Consider the following 24,636-nt stretch of genomic DNA (forward strand, 5'->3'; position numbering starts at 1 on the left):
AGTTTTTGTACAATAAAATATTATTTTTAATAATTAATATTCTTTAATAATAAATATTATTTTTCTAATTTTAAATATTAAAAATATTTATTATTTTTATTCTTTCACTTTTTAGTTTTTATTTTAATTAAAAATATTAATTTAATATTTAAAATTAAAAAAATAATATCTTCTTATTAGAAAGATAACGTTTGTGAGGTCAAAACTTATTTGGACTTAAAGTAAAATTTAGAATTTTATTCCGTAAAAAAATTTTAATGATTGATTTAGACTTATACCAACTTAGTTCAAATATAGATGGCGTCAATTTCAAATTCGCCCGCAGTGGGTTTTATATTCAGGATTTGTTCAGATTGTTTTTATAAATTTTGGTAATAAAAAAAGTTTTTTAAAAATATACTAGTAAAAGGATATTTAAAAATCTTTTAAATTAAGCTTCTATTTATTCGTAAAAAATATTTTATATATGAAAAATATTTTTTAATAAAATAAATTATTTTTATTATTTAATTTTAATTTAAAAAATAAAATATATTAATAAATTATATATAAAAATTTTAATAAAATTTTTAAAAGGTAAAAAATGACTTTCTCTTAAAAAAAGAGAAAGTCAGTTTTTAAAATATTTTAATTTTTTTTAATTAAAAAAATATTTTTGATACATTAATTTTTTTAAATATTTAAATATTAAAAAATATAAAAAATATTTTTCTCTGACTAAAGTTTTATTTATTTTGGAGAAACATTATGTCTAGTTTAATCATCACAACATACATAAAAATTTTCTCAAATTTTTTATATATTAAAAATTAAAAAACACTTATAGCTTATTTAGTGGCAAATATATTAACACTTTATTTAGAAGTGAATAAAGTAAAATAAAGTTTTTTAAAATATAGTTTTACAATATATGAATTTTTATAGTTTTTAAATTCTAATAATTTTTTATTATTTTAAAAAAAGATAAAACTTTTAGAGTCTTTAAAAATTTTTAAGAGAAAATTTTCTTAACCCATGAAGGATGAGAAAACAATTATAATGTTAAAATTATTTGGAAAAAGGAAACGTGTTGAGTAAGGTACAAGTAAGAAAATCCTAAAGATCAAAAATATAATATATTTTTTAAAGGAATATGGCCCAGCCTCGGAATTTTCAACATCAAAAGAGTAATACTGAAATAGTCATATGAAAATCATTTTAGACAGTAGATTAAAATTTTTTAAAAGCAAATATATAAAATTCCAAAAAAAAAAAACCTATAAATTAATAGAGATACATCTGCAGAAGCAACACATGGCTAAGCTCAACCAACAAAAGCATTTTGTTCTAGTCCATGGAGCTGGCCATGGGGCATGGTGCTGGTACAAGCTCAAGCCACTGCTAGAGGCCAACGGCCACCAGGTCACGTCACTTGACTTGGCGGCTTCCGGTATCAATATGAAGCCAATCCAAGAAGTTCACACACTTTGTGAATACAGTCAGCCTCTGTTGGAGTTGTTGGCTTCTCTTCCCCCTGATGAAAGTGTTATCCTCGTCGGACACAGCCTCGGAGGTCTGAATTTAGCTCTTGCGATGGACAAATTCCCTCAGAAGATTTCTGTTTCCGTTTACCTGACAGCTTTCATGCCGGACACTGTCCATCAGCCTTCATATGTTTTAGATCAGGCACGTGAATTAGTCTTAAAAACTTCAATTTAATCTAATTTTAGTCTAAAAAATAGTTCTTTCACTATAAAATGGAGAAGTTAGTTAAATTTCCTGATTTTGTTTATTTAACTCAAAAATTAAAAAGTTCTTATGAATTCTTTTTTAGATAAATTTAGTTTAAATTAACACTTTTAAATTAATTTAAAAAATAAAAATCTCAAATTAATGGTGAAATTCTGTCTTATATACGTATAGTTTTTTATGCATGATTCTATCAAAGAACCTAATATGATCAAACTTTTAATTTTTTTTTTTATTTTGAAAAATCAAAATTAGAATCAAATTTTAATACAGTTATAATTCCGTTCCAAATAGTTTTTCTATAATAATTTGGTTTTTACTTCAATTCTATTTTAATTTTAATTTAAATTTCATTTTAACTCTTGATTATTGTGTATAAATTATAATATTTTTTATGTTTATTTTAACTAGTAGAATATTAAAATTATTATTAGGTATTTGAACTTTTAGAAAATTTTTTAGTTCAATCTATATTTTCATATAGTCACTCAATTAAAACGCTGATGTATTTAGAAATATGAAATTCTATAATCTTTCTGTCAATTTATTTTAATATTAATAGAGTTATTAATATTAAAAAACCGTGTACAACTGGCTTTTTTTTTCTTTAGAATTAGACGTATTTTTAGGAAAGTAACGTTTAAGCAATCAACTAATTAATGAATGGCATGTGATTTGATGACAGTACAACGCAAGGACCCCAAGTGAAGCATGGCTGGACACTGAATTTCTACCCTACAGCAACTCTCTCCAGCATCTAACTTCAATGTTTTTTGGCCCAAAATTCATATCCTGTAAGCTCTATCAACTAAGTCCCACTGAGGATCGTGAATTAGCATTTACTTTGGTGAGGCCATCATCACTTTTCCTGCACGATTTGTCCAATGCAAACAAGTTCTCTAGCCAAGGATATGGATCAGTTAGGCGAGTGTTTATCATCTGCGAAGAGGACAAAGCAATTACAAAGGAGTTTCAGCAATGGATGATTTCAAATAATCCTGTTGATGAACTGATGGAGATTCAAGGTTCAGATCATATGCCTATGTTCTGTAAACCTAATGAATTGTGTCATTGTCTTTGTGAGATTGCCCAAAAATATGCTTAATTATCTTAAGATCTTTTTGTCAAATGTCATGTATGTGAAAGTTGTCCTCTAAATAAAAATGTGTTGGTTGGTAGTGTATTAATTATTTTGAAAAGATTTTAGCATGGGATGATTGATTTTTTTTTTTTTTTAATCAATGCAAGTTGCATTTATTATGGCCATACAGAAATTTATACAAGAGGGCTAATCCAATCTAAAAGTCAAAAGTATAAATCAAACCAACTACAATTCAATCTAAACTCACACCTAGATCTAAAATCAACCTACATCCCATGATGCACAACCCAAAATCAACTTAAAAATTTATCCATCAGTCAAACCGACTCACCATCTCAAAAGTACAAACAACATCAAATAGGGACAATTTACCGAGCAAGCGGTCAAATCCAATTCAATATCTTACCTCCAGAGAAAGAAGTGGAAATTAAACCCCAAAATTGCATGCAACAATATAGAGAAAACTCAAGAGACACGATTGGATAAAATGGCTATGAAAAAAGAACAATCACAAAGGCAGGAGGTGCAGCAAACTAAGCTGATCATCGGTTTAGGGGAGTGTTATCCACCGATGGCCATGGGTCCTGAACAGTGAATGCCACACAAGAGAGATTCTCTCGCGAGCATTAAAACAGAACCATCACCCTCACAATGGTAACAAGTTTGAAATCACATTCTCAGTCGTGAACGATAGGAGTCTGAAAAGAAACAAATAAAAAGACAACTACCGCCCTCAATAAGGGAGAACTAAGGATGGTGGTCGATCCCCTATTCGAAGGTAGGGGAAGAACCAATAGAACTAAAATTAAAGCAAAAAAAAGAAAAACAACGAAAGAAAGAAATCAAAAATAGAAAATCATTTGATTAGTAGCTACAATTCAAAAAATCCAACTATCTAATCGCCATTCTATGCCGACATTCAAAATCTTTCTACTGTTTGTATTCTTCTGACTCTCACTTTCTCTCTTTTTCGCAAAGCATCGAGAGCCCTTTTAAAACTCTGAAATAATTGATTGAATTTGGATATTTTTTATATTTTTTTATATAGATAGAACTTTTTTTAATATTTATGGTTTTAATTTTTTTTAAAATAAATAACTTTATATAAATCAATTGTTTATTAATTATTTTTTTCTTATTTACTTTTTAATAAGAGAAGTATTTTTAAAATGTTAATGAGATTTAATCATATTTATGAAATATTTTCGCTGAAAGGTAATTTATTTTTCTTATTTTTATTAAAATTTAGTATATTTATTAATTTTGTAATTTGTATGTAAAAATCTTAAACCATATATAAAAAGAATAGAGGGAGTATGAGTCTCATAAAATTTAGACTAATTATTTTGAGTATGATGGGGCACTCAATTACTATTAATTGACTGTTTTTGTTTTGGCGAATTGATAAAAAAAAAAATAGTACTTTCGTGTTTTTTTAATTATAATCAATTCTTTTATTTTCATTAATTTTAGTGTAATTTTAAATTTTTAAATTCATTATAAACATACATAGTCAAAATTAACGATTGGGCTGTTGACATGGTGTTTGATATAACATTAGTAATATTATTTTATTTATTATTATTGATGTGGCATGACACTATCATTATAAAAATATTTAATTTTATTTATTAAATTAAAAATTCATATAAAAATAATATCATTAGTAATAAAATAATAATAACAATAATATATGATGGTGGGTGGAAGGAGGCTAAGGGAGAATAGATAATGTTTAGATGGATGCAACTTGCAAGACAGAAAGAGAAAGACGAGTGGAGAAAAGGGGGAGAGAGAGACAAGTCCTATCGATCTTTTCTTCTCTAGTTTCTAACTCCATTGCTCACTGTCTCTTTCCATCATCCATCATCAATCATCTTAATTTCTCTTTTTTCTTTTATATATCTGATGATATATATACACATTACTCATATGTTGATTATTAATTATATGTATGTGCTAAAATGATGATAATATTCTTTTTATTAATATTTTTATATGATTTTTTTAAAATATTTTTATATTAATTTCTTATATTAAAAATATTTCTGTTTCCCACTCAATTTTCATGACGTGCATAAAAATATTGTATTTAGAGTAAAATATTTATTTTGAGTAATTTAAATTAAAATAAATTAAATTTTAATATAATTAATAAATTAGTTCTTACATTTTTAAAACTGAACACTTAAACATCTGAGTTTTAAATTTATTCAACCTAAAATCTTTCGTTTATAATTCTGCCAATTTTCTGTTATCGGAATGTAAAATGATAAAAATACTAACTCCATCTTCTTCTTTTTTATTCTTCTTTGATCATGACCTAACAAAATTCAATATCAAATTCAATGTTCTCATCAAACATATAATACCAAAATTTATATTCTTATCATATTAACAAATGAACTTTTGATTCATTGCATATTAAGATAATGAGCATGAAACAGAGATAGAGAAAAGAACATAAACTAGATATGGAGCAAGTGGATTTATGTTTTTAGACATTGGAATCCGTGAAGGAGGAACATGAAATAAAAGACCCAAGGATTTCAAACTAAACCCATTTCTACTCCTCGCTCAAAGCTCCACAATACTCCATCTCCTAACATAATAATTTTTTAGTGTTCATATCAACATCTCTGTATCAAGATACAATAAGACCCAGCTTACATGCACAGCTCTTTGCAACTTCTAATTAATTCCACAAATTGCAAAATAGAACATTTAAAGCTCACTCTTATTTACTGTAATGGTGAAAAATATAAATGTTTGTAATTTGAGGTGGTGGAGGAATTGAACAATTAAAGAGGATGATAGTTTAGGTTTTCAATTTTTCAAAGATTCTTGAATGCATCCCACAATATCTACGCTACTTTAGTGCTCATCCCTCACTCACTCTCTATTCCTAACCTATATGACGAAGCCTTACTCTTCTTCACCACCTTGGCAATACTGCATACTTTATCTTCACACATCCTGAAACAAAAACTCAAATTAATTCAAAATTCTCCAGAGTGCAATACCCATCCATTATGGAGGAGATTAACAATACCTTAGTTTTTGAACTCGAAGCTCCAGATTGTGGAGAAGTTTAGCAACCTCAAATTGAATATCTCCTATTCAAAATGCGATAACATTTTGCCTTTGTAGTCTATTATGTTGATAAAGGACTTATTAGACTCCGTCAGGAATTTTAATCAATATCGTTTGGCTAAAATAATATAAGAGAAATAATAGATTACAAGCCGAAAAGTCTTATTGAAATTCTTTAAACATTGAAAAGTGAGTTTCAAATAGTCAAGAAAAACTATTTATAATAGAAAAAAAAATCCTAATATACAAAATATAAAAATATCCAAAAAAATAATTAAAATATAAAATTGACTCCTAAACGGTTGAATTTTTGCCTCGAACTTTATGACAGGCCTATGGCCTTGGTCACACTTTTGAAAGTCGTGCGTTTCAAAATTTCCTTTTCGAAAAGCTATCATGGGTCTCCATCAGATGTCGGTAGCAAAAGTTAGGTTCGGTCCAAGTCTATCGTAAAGTCCAAGGCTAGTTGCTCTTGTCATTTCCTTCCACTTTTAAAACACTCGATTTCGAGTTGTCATTAGCAGGGTAGTGCTGAAATAGATTCGTCACATTAAACGTCTTGGAAATTTTCATCTCATTTGGGAGATGAAGAATATAGGTATTGTCATTAATCTTCCGAATGATCATAAATGGACCAATTTTCTTAGAGTCAAACTTTTTCTGTCCTCCACTATGTTCCTTGTGTAAATACACCATAACTTGGTCACAGACATTAAAGAACTTGAAACGCCTATGTTTATCAGCTGTATCTTTATATTTGTCATTGCTTCTCTAAGGCATTGTTGTACTTGTTTAAAAACATCCACATGCTGCTTTGCCAAGTTGCTTGCTGCAATACTATTGGGAGAACCTGTAGGAAGGGTAATAAGATCAATTGTACGCGCTGGGACTTTTCTGTACACAATTGCAAATGGTGAAATCTTTGTGGAGCTGTAGACATCACTGTTGTAAGTAAATTCTGCTTGGGCAAGAGCAAGATCCCAAGCAGTTTTCTTATTACTGCAGATGCAGCGCAGAAGATTGCCAAGCATACGGTTCACCACTTCAGTTTGTCCATCAGTTTGAGAATGGACTGCACTGCTGTATCGAAATTCAGTTCCAAAATATTTTCATAAAGTCACCCAGAAGTGAGCTAGAAACTTTATATCTCTGTCATAAATAATGGTCTTAGGGACGCCATGTAAGCGAACAGCCTCCTGGAAAAACAGTTTTGCCATATGAGAAGCATCATTAGTTTTCTTACAAAGAATGAAATGCGCTATTTTGAAGAACTTGTCAACAATAACAAAAATGAAATCAGATCCACGTTGAGTACGTGGAAGACTAAGAATAAAATTCATAGACAAGTTCTCCCAAGGATATGCTGGAATAGGCAGTGGAGTGTATCAGACTATATTCTGCGAATGACCCTTCTAAGTTTGACAAACTGGACACTTCTGGACCATCCGACCTATATCTCTTTTTAATTGTAGTCAGTAAAAATGCTCCTCCAACTCAACAATAGTCTTATCACGCCCCAAATGACCATTCAAACCTCCTCTATGGACCTCCTGAATCAATTTTTTTCGCAGAGAAGATCGAGGAATGCATAACCTATTCTCCTTAAAAACAAAGCCATCATGTATCAAGAACCCATCAGCAGGCTGGTGAGCCTGGACTCTAGCCCATATATCAACAAAATCATCATCTATAGCATACAAATCCTTCAGAAATTCAAAACTTACAACCTCTTGATTAACTGTAATCAACAGAGCAGCCCTTTACTCAAAGCATCTGCCACCTTATTACTATGGCTAGCCTTATATTTTATGATATAATGAAATGCTCTAAAATAAGTTGCCCATCGAGCATGCATCTTATTCACATGTTTTTTAGTTTTAAAGTGGATCAAAGATTGATGATTTATGTGAATAATAAACTCTCGCCCCATCAGATATTACTCCCAAGTTTTAAAAGTCTGGAATACTGCATATAACTCCTGCTCATAGGTAGACCACTTCTTTCTAGCTTCATTCAGTTTCTCACTAAAAAAGGCAATAGGCCTTTTAGACTGTGACAGCACTCCGCCAATCCCAACTCCACAAACATCACATTCAACCTCAAACAGTTTATCAAAATCGGGTAGAGCAAGAATAGGGGCAGAAGTAAGCTTATCTTTAATCTCAAAGCTCTTGTTGGTAGTGTTAGTCCAAGCAAATTTCTGCACTCTCTCTTTCTTCAAATAATCTGTGATAGGGGCAATGATGCTGTTGAAATTTCTGATAAACCGTCGATAGAAAGTAGCAAGGCCATGAAAGCTGTGAACTTCAGAAATAGTTTTGGGAATAGGCCAATTATGTATTGTTTCTACCTTCTTCTCATCAACATGTATCCTTTCTGCATTAACAACGAATCCCAAGAATAGAATGCACTCCGTCATATAAATGCATTTTTTAAGATTAATAACCAGCTCACTTTCTTGTAAGGCTGGCATGACTTGACGGAGTTGCTGTAGATGTTCTTCTTTGTTGTGACTAAAAATCAAGATGTCATCAAAATAAACAACCACAAATTTGCATAAGAAAGGATGCAAAACCTGGTTCATAAGTCGTATAAAAAGTGTTAGGTGCATTCATCATACCAAAGGGCATAACCAGCCACTCATACAAGCCTTCCTTAGTCCTGAAGGCTGTCTTCCAATCATCTCCCTCCTTAATCCAAACTTGGTGATAGCCGCTTTTAAGGTGGATTTTAGAGAAGACTTTAGACCCGGATAGCTGATCCAGCATGTCATCCAGTCGTGGAATAGGAAATCAATACTGAATTGTAATTTTGTTGATGGTCCTGCTATCCACCCACATTCTCCAAGTCCCATCTTTCTTTGGAACTAATAAAGCATGTACTCCACAATGGCTAATGCTCTCCCGAATATGCCCCTTCTTCAATAATTCTTCAACCTGTTCTTGGAGGATTTAACTCTCCTTTAGACTCATCTTGTAATGAGGCAGATTCGATAATTTTGATCCAGAAATAAGATCAATCTGATGTTGGATATCCTGCAGAGGTGGAAGCTTGGAGGATTCCTCCACTATCTTAGAAAACTCATTCAACAGCTCTTTGACGGGTGGTGGTAAAGATGGTGCATCCTCCATTGTATCTTCTGCTCTCACCCATAAAGCCAGTGTACCTTTAGATTTTTCAACTGTGCTCGATAGCCTCTGCACTCCTGTGGAAATAGCAATAACATTCTTCCATTCCACTTTAGAATGTTTCACAGAACCAAAAGGCAAAATAGTAATATTCTTTCAATTCCACATGTTCAATTCCACGTGAATATATATGAATTCTCCTTCTCCTTATACAAAGTATCGACATTGAACTGCCAAGGGCGACCTAGCAAAATTTCAAAGCAATCCATATTCACAACATCACAATTAACAAGTTCAGTGTAAGATTTACCGATCGAGATAGGCACGCTGCAGATTCTGTTGACCTCAATTATCAGACCTTCCTTAATCCATCCGACTTTGTATGGCGAAGGGTGCGGCTGTATAGGCAACTACAATTTCTCCACCAATTGCTTAGCTATCAGATTCTCACAACTGCAGCTATCTATAATTAGCCTGCATATTGCTTCTCTTACTCGACACTTTGCCTGGAAAATCTTCTTCCTTTGCATCTCATCCTCCTATTTTGTCAAGCATAAGATTTTCTTCACCACATAGGTGACCTCTCCATCTTCAGAACCAACAATAGATCTGTCATCGTCATCAACTTCCTCCTCAAATTTAGCCACCTACTCAACTACATTAACCTGTCGGCGATCATTATTAACTCCTCTACGTTCTGGACAATTATTCAATCGATGACCAGATTGCCTGCAGCGGTAACATATGTCTCCCGTTGACTTCTAATAAGGATTGATTTTGCCTCCTCTGTCTGCTGTAGTGGTGACTGCTTTTCTCTTATTGTCTCTCCTTTCTTCCATAGTATTATGAGGGTTGCTAGAAATTTACAACCTTAGAAAGTTGCCCGCTATAATTGCCTCTATACTGCTGCTTTCCTGTCGAACTAGAATTTTCGTAATTAAAATTCCGGTTATACTACTGTCGTGGCTGCCAATCAACACGCTCTTCTGCCCTTTTTGCCATTTCAATTGCGTCTGCCAAAGTGAAAATCGCAGCTACTCCCATCATATAGCGAATTTCGTGATTCAGGCCCTTCTGATAATGAGCAACCTGCTGGGCTTTGTTCTCACAGTTTTCACACCTCGCTTGCAACCTCAAAAACTCCTCGGTATATTCATCTACCCTTCGATTCCCCTATATACAGTCATGACACCGGTTATACAAAATCTGAGCGTGATCGCTAGGCAAGAACCGATGTTCAATCATTTGCTTCATCAACACCTAGTTTCGTATGGGTTCCAGTCTCCTCCGATAGCGTTTGTTTTGAACCGAATTCCACTAGACTACTACACCCCCTTTTATTTTATAGGCCACAATCGGAACCTTACGATCCTCTTACACGTTCATAACTTCGAAGAAACATTCAGCTTCCGCCAACCAATCAAGAACACATTGAATATAATAGGGGCTTTCTTGATTGAATGTAAGATTGCATGAGAGGAAGAGAGGAGGGTATCATTGATATTAAAAAATTTTATTTCTCTTTTGAACATATTCGAACATTTAACTAACAGATTTCATGGCCGAAAGTACTTCTGATTCGGACGAATTTAAAAGTGGGGTTTAAATGTTCGATTTTAAAAATATAAGAACTTATTCGTTAATTATAGAAGTGATTCGTTAATTACATTAAAACTTAGAGACTAAAATATAATTTACCTTTAAATTATAATAACTTAGTTGACTATAACTGAAAAAGTTTTAAAAATTAATTATAAATATAAAAATTAGAAAATTTTAAATGTTATTATGACATTGTATGCTACATTAGCCGTAACAAATAAAATAATATTATTGATGTCTGCATTAGTATAAATAGAAAATTTTATAATTGTGTTAAAATTAATAAAAATAAAAAATTAGCTTAATTGAAAAAAGAGCTAAAAATATTGGATTTTTTCACGTCAGACCTTGTTTTTATATTTATTCTTCATTTCATCCATTAAAGATTTTGTTATCCCACTTATTATGTGTTGGACAGTAAGTTTTTAAGTTAATGAGAATCTGTTAACTTTTAAGATTTAAAAATCTTAAATTTCTGATAGAGAGAGCCTCATTTATTAAAGTTTTTTTTTTATTTTTTTTAAATTGTAAACAATTTTATTTTTTAACCGATTTCATCAGTTGGCTAAAACAATCTGTTCAACCGCTTGTTGTTAATGTTAATAAAAATTAATGTATTTATAATATTTTTCGCAGCAATAATAATTTTAATAAAATAATAGCAAATCATATTTTTAATTCTTTTTTCTATGAATATGAATAATGGCAAATCACTCAATACTAATACCTAATCAACTTTCCAGCTAAAAATCAAAAATTTTGGTAGTGGCCGACAATGTTGCCTAAGCATATACCTAAGCTCTTATTGATAAAATAAATAAATAAATTTAATTTGTATTTTTATTGTCATATCATTAATAAAAAAAATAAAATAATGTTATGTAGTGTAGAAAATGAATAAAAATCATGTTATCACAAACGAAAAAAAAAGAAAATAGATAGAGAGTTCGATTTTGCAATGTGGGTCCCGGAACCCCAAAATGCTGGTAGTAATGGCAATTTTTTAGCATGATTTTGTTGAGTTTCTTTTGCTTTGAGGGTTTGTTGAAGTGTTTTATTATTGTATTTTATGTTTTTAGGAATTCATGATTTAGTGATGGTGTTCTATTCTGGTTTGCATAGGTGTTTTTTGCTCCGTTGCTAAATTGTGATTAGAGGCAGTGAGCAATGATGTAGAATTTAGCGCTGCAGTATAGGATGCCTCCATAAAACTGCTTCATGGTTACAATAAATTGGAATACCATGGCTTCATTTACTTTATCTCTTATTTAAATTGTTAGTGTTGGCTTAGATTTGGTAGGTGAAAATTTTTTTTCTACAGATTTATATTTTATTTGTCTCTTCAATGTGCTTTCTTCAGTATTGATTTTGGAATTTTCTGTTTACATGTCTAAATTTTGCTTTGTGGTAAGTTTGCTATTGGTGACGGCTCATTTCTATTGTTGTCTTGTTGCTTGTCAGTGCCATTGGAGCGGTGGGTGACAATTTATAAAAAAATTAAATTATATATAATCACTGATATGAAACTATTAAATAATTTGAATTAACTATTTCGGATTAAATGGAAAATTGGTCTAAAAGTTATTTAGATTAGTTTCGACCGAGCTATTATAATTGATATTAGAGCCACCATGGGGCTACTCGAGGTACTAGTGTACCACAATATCTGAATATCTGAGAGTCCAATCGAATGAAATCATTTTGAATTAAGTGAAAAATGGATCTAAAAGTTATTTGAATCAGTTTAGACTGGATTATTATACTAGACTTTGAGTCATGAATGATTTTCGGCTTTAGGTTGGGTGGTTTGGTTTATGTGAGATTAGTCCATATATCTATTCAGCTGTCTTTTAGACTTTTAATGCAATTAGATGGCATGGTAAAAAAAAATAATTAAAAATCATAATTAATTTAAGAGAATTTCTCAGTCTTCTCATTGTTATAAATATATACATGTATATATATATATACAGAACAACTATTTAGTTCGTGTGATTTAGTAAAATCAACTACTTTGAATCTTTCCATAGGTCTAGATCTCCAAACTCAGCTCTCCATATAGCTCTCTAGTTTGATGAAGGGTGATCATTTGTGGTGTGCAGAGTTAACATTAAAAGGTGTGTTAGTTTTCCTAGAAAATACTTCACAGCAACCCTTGTTGGCGCTGTCTGTTTTGATGAGATCTCTTTGACCTGAGTTTAGTGGACTATAGTGGCTCAAAAAGGACAAATCTTCCTCGGAGCTGGTTCACCTTCGCCTTCTTGATGTAGATCTGTGACGTAATGTGTTGAACTGGGCTTGAGTTTCTTCTCTTATGGTAGTTATTGGGACGCCATGCTTTCCTCTATCCTCGTGGCTTTAGTGAGTGTTCCTATGGTCATTGGGTCTATTGTAGGAGGAGATATATTTCTTACCTCTATGGCTTTCTTCGGTGCAGGTGGCTGGCTGGTTTGCAAAAGAAGCAGTGGCACAGGTCCTTTACTCCTGCATCGGGTTTATCGAGTCAAGCCATGGATTCAAGTCCTAGGTTTCCTTTAGATTTTTTTTTTCGATAGAAACAAAACTCGTCGTTAAATTCATTGCTAATAGTCTGTCTTTTTTATATTGAAAGAAATTCTCCTGACAAGAATATGGATCAGTTAGGCGAGTGTTTATCATCAGCGAAAGGAACAAAACAATTTCAAAGGAATTTTAGCAAAGGATGATTTCAAATAATCTTGTTAAGGAAGTGACAGAGATTAACACTTTGTTTGGATAAAATACGAAAGGGAAAAGTAAATAAAAGAAAGAAAAATAAATTTTATTTTCTCTTTTTAATTTTCCTTTATGTTTGGATTTGAGAAAAATAAAAGTGGACGGAAAGAAAAATATCATTATATTCATTTATTTGGAAATTTATCTCCATTATATAATATATATATAATAACAAATAACAATAAACATTTATAAATAATTATATAATATTTACTATTTTTAATATATACCACAAACAAAAAAATTATAGTAAAAATCCAATAAATTGATACATATGAATTGTATTATAGTATTTTATCTCACAATCTTCACTGTCAAAGAGGAAGGACATTTTCATGTTTGTACAGTCATGGTAGAAAAAATGCAACAAAAAGAATAAAGGGCATATATGTAATTTTTTATTATTTAAATATCACTTTCCACTCTGATTTCTTACTTTCCTCCCAAAAAGGATGAAAAATAGTTAGAGAAAAATAAAGACAATTTTCCTCGCTCTCTTTATTTTCTCTCCTCTAACCAAATAAGAAAATTAATCCTTTTATTTATTTGAAATGTTTAATCAAAATTAATTGGTGATCAAATATTGCGAAGATAATTTTCTTTTTAAGATGCACTTTATTCTATTTATTTAAACTACTAAGAACTAAAGTGTTTTAATGAATAATAATTGAAGTGTAAAAATATTTAAAATTAATTGAATTTGATAATTTGGATTAAAATTTATTACTGATATTATTAGTAGTTGAAGTGTTTTGCAGTGATAAGTATAAGACTTTTAACATTTATTAAGTTTGTTTATTATGTATTATAAAATTATAATTGAAAAATTAAAGTGTTTATAAAAATTGTTATTTTAGTTAATATCTTAAATGTAAATAGGACAATAAAGAGATTTCAATTCGTATGATGCAATTAATAGCGAAAGAACTTATTTTTAAATAAATTAAAAATATAAAAATTTAAGTGTTCGATTTTAAAAATAAAAAGATTGATTCGTTAACTATTTTAAAATATAATTAATTTACCTTTCTAATTTATAATAGAGATAATGGTAAAAAAAATTTAAATTTTACGGATTTTAATAAATATATCTCGAATTTTAAAAATTAACACATGCACCTAAAATTTAACACCTAAATTTAATTATATTCTGCCATTAAATGTAGCTATTAAATCTAATACCCAAGTCATGTCAACATCCTAATAAGCAATTTCACTAATTCTAATTAGTATACTAACCCCTAAATTTTCAATAACCCCTAAAACTTAACCCCAATCCCTAATCCTATTAAACCCTAATAACCTTCAAAATAAATCCCTAACTCATGAAATTCACTATTCCAAAATTATCCTCAAATCATTCTCTTTGTTCTTTCTCTAAAAATCATTGAGGGTCCTTAGCAATGATGAAATGTCAAAACTATCTGGAATTGATTTCTTAAGAGTGCACAATGATAAAGGAAACTCTGACTCCATTGTGTATTGCAGACATGGTGTTAGAGCTGCGATTTGTGTACACCTTTTGGACGATTGGAAATCCCAGTTGTAGATTCCATAGATGTGGAACATGGGAAGTGCGTTTCTTGATGGAATGTGGCTCGATTGAAGTGATTAATTGATTCTATTTTTAAATTGTTCATCTGTTGCTTTGAATTATATCTAGGTCGATGATTGTTCATTTTTTCAATGGCATGACCCACTATTTACAGGACGAGAAAGGGAGGTTATGGTATTTCTCGTGAGGCAGAGAAGTAAGCTAAAAGAAAAAGTTAAATCTTTAGAGGAAATGTGCAACAGCTGAAATCAGTTTCCCCTCAATGTTATCACATCAATACATATTAAATACACAATTTTATATGGACAATATGTGAATTGGCTTTTAAGAATTAAAGTTTTAGTTATCCACAAAAAATCTAGGGGTGGAATGATAAGACTTGAATTTCATGTCCACCATTATGCAAATCGGTATAAAATAACAGTAAGTGGAACAAATGACAGTATATATTGAATCCATATATAAGCATTAAACTATCACAAAAAAGAAATTTACATAAAATCAACCTAATACATATCTGTCAATATATCTCCAAACATTCCCTAATATAACTGCCATATACAATCAAAGGAAGCCCAACAAAATATTGCTCCATAGGTGTTAGATTCAACCTTTTTCCTATACACAATGCGTTTTTATGGCTTTACAAAAAATAATAAGATATTCAGCCAGCATCAACATAATTATTAATGACATCTACTGGGTTTGATTCATTTGTTGTATGAGGATCGATCTTTGACTGCAAAATATTTGATTAGTTGCAATATTTGCTATCTCATTCCTGCTAGGTGTATCATCCTGGCCACATGTTGAAACCGAAATCATCCCACCTCTGCCACCTATTGAAACTAAAATCCTCCCACATCTTAAACCTTCGCCCACCTGTTGAAACTGAAATCCTCCCACCTTTGCCGTCTTTTGAATCTGAAATTCTCCCACCTCTTGAACCTCTACCTCCTATGATACTATAGTTACCCATTGTAATCCTTTGGACTGCTGAGGTAGATGATATCTGTAAATAACAAATTGCATACCATTGACAGGTGTCGAATCCGTCAATTAAAACTTATTTCCCTTTCTTTGATTCAACAGAATTTGTAGATAGGGTAAATGAGTGTCGATCCCACAGAGACCTTAATTTTGTTTAATTTAGATGACTAGTAGAATAAGAAGAATAGTTTAAAACAAAAAAAGAGAAGAAGAGAATTGTTATTGGAAGAAATTGATTTTTGCCTTGGGCAAGCTAAAAACTTTAAAGAAGAAAAATAATGCAATTAAAATGGTGAAATAAATAATTAAATTAAAATTCAGCTGAAGGTAATCAAATTGAATGGTTGGCAGTTGATAATTGATTAGAAAAATAATTTATTTTCTTATCTATTGCTTGGTTATAGTGTTTAAATACGCGAATCCCATCAATTCTTCATTATAATTAAATTAATTTGCTACGTGCTTAAATTAATTCCTAATTAACTAATAACCCTAACACGCGTGTATATTTAATTAGTTAACTGCTTTAAGAGAGAAGAACTCAAACTTGATCAATAATAACACGCGAATTATTTAAATCAAGTCAATTAATTCCTTAACATAAATGAATATGTCAATTGTTACTTGTTATTAACCCAATTAAACAATTACAGATTTAATTGGGTTAATTAGCAATATGTTATCTTCCCAAGAGATTCAATAGGCCTTTTAAATTCTTAAGAGGACACTAATAGGGGTGGTGTTCCTGGAGAATAGAAATTAATAGAAAATACAAATAAGATGAAGAGAAGTTAATAACATAACCTCACAACTTGAATAAACCTCACTTTTGATTAACCTTCAACTGAAAAGGAGAGTTTAGCCTCTAGGGGCCATAATAAAATTGCAAAGAACTAAAGAAAAGAGAAGAAGAAGAAGGCGGCTAGGAGGTAGCCAAATATGAGAGAGGAGGAGAAGAGAAAAATATGATATCTAGGTTAATTCTTGGGCAGCCTTTGTATAGGCTTTTCCCCACAAAAAGATAAATATTCACAATTTAAAATAAACTCTATTACTCCTATCTTATCTTAATCCTAATCTGATTGTGTTTGCTTCAATCTGAAATTGATATAATCTTCTGTACAACTGGAAAAATTAGAATAACAGCTAGCAAATTCAAATTCTAGAGTCTGTCCATTGCCTTAGGCTACAGCCTTGGGCAAGACTGTACCCTCCAATTAGAAAAACTTCTAATTCAGTCTCTTTTTGTTCTTTTTCTTACTTTCTGCTCAAAAATCTATCCAAAATCAAATTTCAAGTAAAAATTAATTGTTTATATCAAAATCATGGCAAAATTATGAAATTTAATAAGGAAACAGTTGTGAGTTCTGAAACTCATCAGATTTCCCCACACTTGCACCTTTGCAGTCCTCAAGCATAAAAATTCAAATCTAACAATAAAACACAGCACTGTCCTTAATCAATTTGAAATTTAATTTTTTCAAAATAAAGAACCAAATTGTCATGTAATAGGATGATAGAAGAAGTAGCCTAATTTCACCAAAGTTCACTTCAACAAGTTTCATGTTTAAAAAATATTCCTCAAGACATAAAATTGGTTCTCAATTCAATTTCACGCACACAAAATATTAGAATGCCATATGATATTAAATTGTCCTTTTGAAAGAATAGACTCTTAGAAACTCTTAATTAGACCAATAAAATTTAATAATTTGGGGGATTATTTTTACACTTTCTACTATGTCTTACCTGAAACCGATGGAGTGAACATTAAACAAATGGTTACTGAGCCACTTGCCCCAGGTTATTCAGCTCAGGTGGCTACTAGCTCCACTCTGTTAGTGTATTTGCCCTAGGCCATTATCTTGAACCTTTTTGTATATCGTTTTGATTATTAATAAATCAATCTAATCAAAGTATTTTATTCGTTTCAGTCTTTTGATATACTGCAGACCTTTTAAATATTATGTTCATCAAACTCTTGGCTCAAGTATTCGCCACCTGGATCTGATCGAAGTATTTTATGTTCCTACTTTGAGTACGAATATTATTTCAGTTTCTGTTTTGGATGATGAAGGGTTTTCAATTCTCATTAAGAATAAAAAATGATCCATTTATAATAAAGATTTGCTTTATTGTATTGCAAATTCATATGATGGCCAATAAAGAAATTTCAATTCGTATGATGCAACTAATAGGCGGAAGAACTGATTTTTGAATAAACTAAAAATATAAGAATTTAAGTGTTGGATTTTAAAAATAAAAAAATTAATCTGTTAACTATTTTAAAATATAATTAATTTACCTTTCTAATTTATAATAGAGATAATGGTAAAAAAAATTTAAATTTTACTGGTTTTAATAGATATATCTCGAATTTTAAAAATTAACACATGCACCTAAAATTTAACACCTAAATTTAATTATATTCTGCCGTTAAATGTAGCTATTAAATCTAATACTCAAGCCATGTCAATATCCTAATAAGTAATTTCACTAATTCTAGTTAACATGCTAACCCCTAAATTTTCAATAACCCCTAAAACTCTATAATCCTTAATCCCAATTCCTAATCCTATTAACCCCTAATAACCTTCAAAATAAATCCCTAACTCATGAAATTCCCTATTCCAAAATCATCCTTAAATCATTCTCTTGTTCTTTCTCTAAAAAACATTGAGGGTCCTTAGCAATGATGAAATGTCAAAACTATCTAGAATTGATTTCTTAAGAGTGCACAATGATAAAGGAAACTCTGACTCCATTGTGTATTGCAGACATGGTGTTAGAGCTGCGATTTGTGTACACCTTTTGGACGATTGGAAATCCAGGTCGTAGATTCCATAGATGTAGAACATGGGAGGTGCGTTTCTTGATGGAATGTGGCTCGATTGAAGTGATTAATTGATTCTATTTTTAAATTATTTATCTGTTGCTTTGAATTACATCTAGGTCGATGATTGTTCATTTTTTCAATGGCATGACCCACTATTTACAGGACGAGAAAGGGAGGTTATGGTATCTCTCGTGAGGCAGAGAAGTAAGCTGAAAGAAAAAGTTAAATCTTTAGAGAAAATGTGCAACAGCTGAAATCAGTTCCCCCTCAATGTTATCACATCAATATATATTAAATACACAATTTTATATGGACAATATGTGAATTGGCTTTTAAGAATTAAAGTTTTAGTTATCCACAAAAAATTTAGGGGTGGAATGATAAGACTTGAATTTCATGTCCACCATTATGCAAATCGGTATAAAATAACAGTAAGTGGAACAAATGACAGTACATATTGAATCCATATATAAGCATTAAACTATCACAAAAAAGAAATTTACATAAAATCAACCTAATACATATCTGTCAATATATCTCCAAACATTCCCTAATATAACTGCCATATACAATCAAAGGAAGCCCAACAAAATATTGCTCTATAGGTGTTAGATTCAACCTTTTTCCTATACACAATGAGTGTTTATGGCTTTACCAAAAATAATAAGATATTCAGCCAGCATCAACATAATTATTAATGACATCTACTGGGTTTGATTCATTTGTTGTATGAAGATCAATCTTTGATTGCAAAATATTTGATTAGTTGCAATATTTGCTATCTCATTCCTGCTAGGTGTATCATCCTGGCCACATGCTGAAACCGAAATCATCCCATCTCTGCCACCTCTGCCACCTATTGAAACTAAAATTCTCCCACATCTTAAACCTCCGCCACCTGTTGAAATTGAAATCCTCCCACCTATTGAACATTTGCCATCTTTTGAATATGAAATTCTCCCACCTCTTGAACCTCTACCTCCTATGATACTATAGTTACCCATTGTAATCCTTTGGACTGCTGAGGTAGATGATATTTGTAAATAACAAATTGCATACTATTGACGGGTGTCGAATCTGTCAATTAAAACTTATTTCCCTTTCTTTGATTCAACAAAATTTGTAGATAGGGTAAATGAGTGTCGATCCTACAGAGACCTTAATTTTGTTTAATTTAGATGACTAGTAGAATAAGAAGAATAGTTTAAAACAAAAAAAGAGAAGTAGAGAATTGTTATTGGAAGAAATTGATTTTTGCCTTGGGCAAGCTAAAAACTTTAAAGAAGAAAAACAATGCAATTAAAATGGTGAAAGAAACAATTAAATTAAAATTCAGCTGAAGGTAATCAAATTGAAAGGTTGGCAGTTGATAATTGATTAGAAAAATAATTCATTTTCTTATCTATTGCTTGGTTATAGTGTTTAAATACGCGAATCCCATCAATTCTTCCTTATGATTAAATTAATCTGCTACATGCTTAAATTAATTTCTAGTTAACTAATAACCCTAACACGCGTGTAGATTTAATTAGTTAACTGCTGTAATACCCGGCTAGACTCCGGTATCGGAATTCCTACCGTCTGGTGGAATCTCGGATGTCGGAAACCTCTAGAAGGGTAAAAATCATGATTTTATAAAATGTTTTAATGTATTTTTTGGTTTTAAGCAAGAAAGAAATTAAGTTTTGAATGAAAATAGTCTAGAGAGGAAGACTCAGGTTCGGCCGCCGAACCTCAAGTTCGGCTGCCGAACATGCAGGCGCTTCGGGAGCGCTTTAGGACCCCGAAGGCATAAGTGAGGGAAGTCCAGGTTTGGCCGCCGAACCTTAAGTTCGGCCGCCGAACATGGCATGCATGCGGAGGCACGTTTGGCCCCCGAAAGTGGCCTGGCCAGCCACCTATAAAGGGGTCCTTTGTCCGAAACGGGCGAGCTTTTCTTCCTATTTTCGGCCAAGGTGAGCTCTCCGCCGTCCCTTGTTGATTTTGAGCTTCTTCCTTCGAGTTTTCATGATTTCTTATGGATTTTAACTTGGTTTTTGAAGATTTCAAGCTTAGATCGAAGTTGTGAAGTTTGGAGACCTCAGGAACCCATTTTCCCCAAATCTCCAAGTTAGGTCACACTCTCTCTCGATCTTCAAGAGGTAAGAGTCGATCTTGAGCTCATTATACATTTAAACAAGTTTTAAGTTGATTCTTGGGGGTAGAAATGCATGTGTAGGTTTATGTTGAGTTTAAGGGTTTATGTTGAGTTATTGTGCAATGTGGATTGTTTATGTGTGTTTGATGTGTTGTAGTTGGGGTTTAGGATAGTTTGAAGCCCCTAGGAGCTATTGCATGTGTTTATGCATGTTTTGGTTGAGTTGAGAAGTTTGGGAGGCATTTGTGCATGAGTTGAGGCTGAGTTCTGCCTTTGGGAGAACTCAGGTTCGGCAGCCGAAAGGACTTTCGGCCGCCGAACCTGCCTGTGGAGGCCAGTCTTTGGCTGCCGAACCCTGCCCCTAAAAGTGGACTTTCGGCTCTGGAGGGAAGTTTCGGCCGCCAAAGGTGCCGCCGAACATGCATGAGTTTCGTCTCTGGAGGGAACCTTCGGCCGCCGAAAGTGCCGCCGAAGGTGCATGACTTTCGGCTCTGGAGGGCCTTTCGGCCTCCGAACCTGCCGCCGAAAGTGCCCTGTGCAGCCCTCCTTTGCATGTTTTCTATGATTGTTTTGAGGTGTTTTAGAGGGTTTTTGGGGAGTATTTTTAGAGTCATGTTCTTGTATGTTTGGTCCCTCATTTGAGTCCACCTGTGTAGGTTCGGACCCGAGGAACCGAGGACCCCAGCAGTGAGTCAGCTGCTCCAGTGTCTGGTCAGAGCTAGCCAGAGGTGAGTAGAATAACCCTTTATGTTTTAAAGTAAATAATGAATATTTTAGCATGATTCATGCATCATGGATACCATGTGATATGTTAGGGTGTTTGCATTAGTATTCACGAATATGTTGCATTGCATATTATGTTGTTGATGTGGATGAATGTTGAGTGATCCATTAGCCCTCGTATGTTATGTCATGATATGATGATGATATGGTATGGAAGTCCAGGAAGACCCATTCTACGTCTCTGGCACTATATAAGAGAAAGTCCAAGAAGACCAATTCTACGTCCCTGGCATCTAGGAATGTTATGTTATGTTATGTAAAAGAAAGACTAGGACCCATTCTACGTTCTGGCACTAATGGAAATGTAGAGAGCTATTGGTGACAAATTCATCCTTGATGTGATTTGTTTGTGATGTGTTGCATTTCATGAAAGCATGAATTTTTAATATAATGTTTTATTATTCTGCTCACTGGGCTTTTTAGCTCACCCCTCTCCCTTAACCCCCAGGTTTGCAGGTACGGGATAGACCAGGAGGTCAACTAGAGTAAAGTCTTGGTTATGTAATAGCTAGTGGTGGACATGATAAATGTTGAAATGTAATGTTTAGTACAGTCATGTAATGAATGGTATTAATCAGTTATGTAATGTAATGATATTATTGAGGATAGAATTGTACTTGACCCTAGTTTGTTGTAAATCCCTTTGAGTACATGATTTTAATGATGCTTATGTAAACCAAACTTAATACATGTTATGTCACCCCATTGGAGCATTGATGAGGACTCCAAGGAGGGGTTAATTTTTATGATTATGTTCATGAATAGTGCATGCACAGGTTGAGTTTGGTGAATGAATGAAAAGAAAAGTTCAAAATTTTTATGTATGTGTTGATCATGTATGGGATTAAACAGGTGTACAGGTTGTATGTTAGGCTTGCTACGGGTCCCGGCGGCCTTATGCCGATCTGGATCCTAGCACCGGTAGCGGTCCGAATTCCGGGTCGTTACAGATTGGTATCAGAGCCCTAGGTTCATATGATCGGACCTATAGAGAATGTCGGGCTCATAGATGTTCTAGAAGGTCAAGCACAATAGGAAAATCATGTCCACTAGAATAGGATGTAGAGTCCTGTCTTGAATGATGATGTGAAATGCCATGATTATATGCATGTGCATTAATGATATGCTTTGTATGTGATGTATGTGATGCGGGTTCATGTGTTTGCACATGAACCATTTGATGCTAATGTTTATGTGTTAGGTATTATTTTCAGTAAGCAAGTTGAGAGGAACTCGTCGATCAGCACGATTGACTGGAGTGCCACCCCAGGACGAGGGCTCGGATGCCCGTCCTCCTGCATTGCCTAGGGTAATGTCAAGTAGGTCCAGCAGAGAAAGAGCAGTAAGAGACCCTAGAAGGTCTTTGGATTTGGATAGAAGCAGATCAGTGAGGGGAACAGTTCAGGGAGGAATGTCAGAGGATGTGGGGGATGATATGAATGCAGATCAGAGGAGGGATGGCAGTCTTGGAGTGAGTATGTTGGAAGAGGAAGTGGGAGAGTCCCAAGGAGGCACTCAGGCCTCGGGATTTGTTCAGCCACCCCAGTACCCACCCTTTTCTCAAAATCCCGGGTATTCGATGGGAGGTACATCGGATTACCCCAGCTATAACCCTTATCACTCTCACATGCCATACCCACCTTTCTACCCACCATACCCACAGTACCCTATGTACCCACCCCCATCATTCTATCCCGGTATAGCAAACCCTACCCCGGGGGATGCTGCACCTCCTCCACCACCAGCAGAACCTACTGTCCCAGTAACCCAAATGCCTAAGCCTAGCTCATCTGGAGGGAGCAAGGTCAAGATGACCGACTACATGAAGCTGGGTGCTCCCCAGTATGAAACAGGTGATGACCCGTTTGTATACCTTGAGAGGGTCAAGATGATAACAGATGAGATAGGAGCTGATGACTGTAGAGCCATTCAGATGGCTGGGTTCACACTGAAGTGCAAGAAGGCCCGTGAGTGGTTTAAAAACTATGTGAACCCGAGGTTGGACAGCCTATCATGGGAGGAGTTTGCAAATGAGTTTGCAGGATGGGCTTTCCTTGACAGTTCAAGAGAGTTGAAGATGATTGAATTTGAGCAGTTGAGGCAGACAAATGAAATGAGTGTGGATGAGTATACAGACAGATTCTTGGAGCTGTTGCCGTTTGCTGGGCAGAATCTGGACACAGATCAGAAGAAGTCAAGGAGGTATATCATGAGGCTCCATTGCAGGTATTCTTCCTTAATCCAGTCAGTAGAGAGGGAGAGTTTCCATGCCATAGTAGATATGGCCAGGAGAATGGAGGCTAGTGCAATCATCAAAGGGAAAGTCAAGCAGGCAGTAGCACAGCCTTTTGGTTCCAAGACCCCAGGTGGGGAAAGATTAGACCCTTCTTCTCTGAGTTCAGCTAGTAAGAGGTGGAGCAATACCACTAAGAAGTCAAAGAAGAACAAGTTTTGGAGCAAGATCAAGTCCGGTCTGGGATTAGGAAGTGGCTCGAGCTCAGGTGTAGATAATGCAGTATGTATGAAGTGTGGGAAGCCGCACAAAGGAGTGTGTTGGTATGGGACGACAACCTGCTACAGATGTGGGCAGGAGGGGCACATGTCACGGGAGTGTCCTAGAGCAGCTTTTGTGGCACAGTCCCAGCAGACAGTTTCGGGTAGTGTGGCTGATAGAGCAAAATTTAATCCATTTTATATTAATATTATTGATAAATATTTATATGATTTCTGCTTAATTTATTGCTTTTAATATTATTTTGCAGAAAATGGTGTAAAAGGACAATTTGGAGAAAACCCCCTAAAACTGCCTTATTTGAAGCAAAAGGAAAATATTTTGAGGCTTAAATATTCAAGCTTGGACAGCCCATGCAAGCTCACCTTGAAAATGGACCAATTCAAATGGGCCCACGTTCCTTCACATGGACGAGG

At 33.2% G+C, this 24,636-nt stretch overlaps 1 protein-coding gene across 1 annotated transcript; it reads left to right on the top strand.

Moving 5' to 3' along the window:
• Nucleotides 1–1,267: 1,267 nt before the first annotated feature.
• On the top strand, nt 1,268–2,927 carry LOC110627702 (salicylic acid-binding protein 2). The gene is made up of 2 exons (XM_021774051.1): nt 1,268–1,665; nt 2,414–2,927. Exons 1-2 carry the CDS (start codon nt 1,294–1,296, stop codon nt 2,831–2,833), a joined length of 792 nt encoding a protein of 263 aa, XP_021629743.1. The 5' UTR covers nt 1,268–1,293; the 3' UTR covers nt 2,834–2,927.
• The last annotated feature ends 21,709 nt before the right edge of the window (nt 2,928–24,636 follow it).

This window comes from Manihot esculenta, chromosome 12 (assembly GCF_001659605.2).
Source record: "Manihot esculenta cultivar AM560-2 chromosome 12, M.esculenta_v8, whole genome shotgun sequence".
Taxonomy (NCBI): domain Eukaryota; kingdom Viridiplantae; phylum Streptophyta; class Magnoliopsida; order Malpighiales; family Euphorbiaceae; genus Manihot; species Manihot esculenta.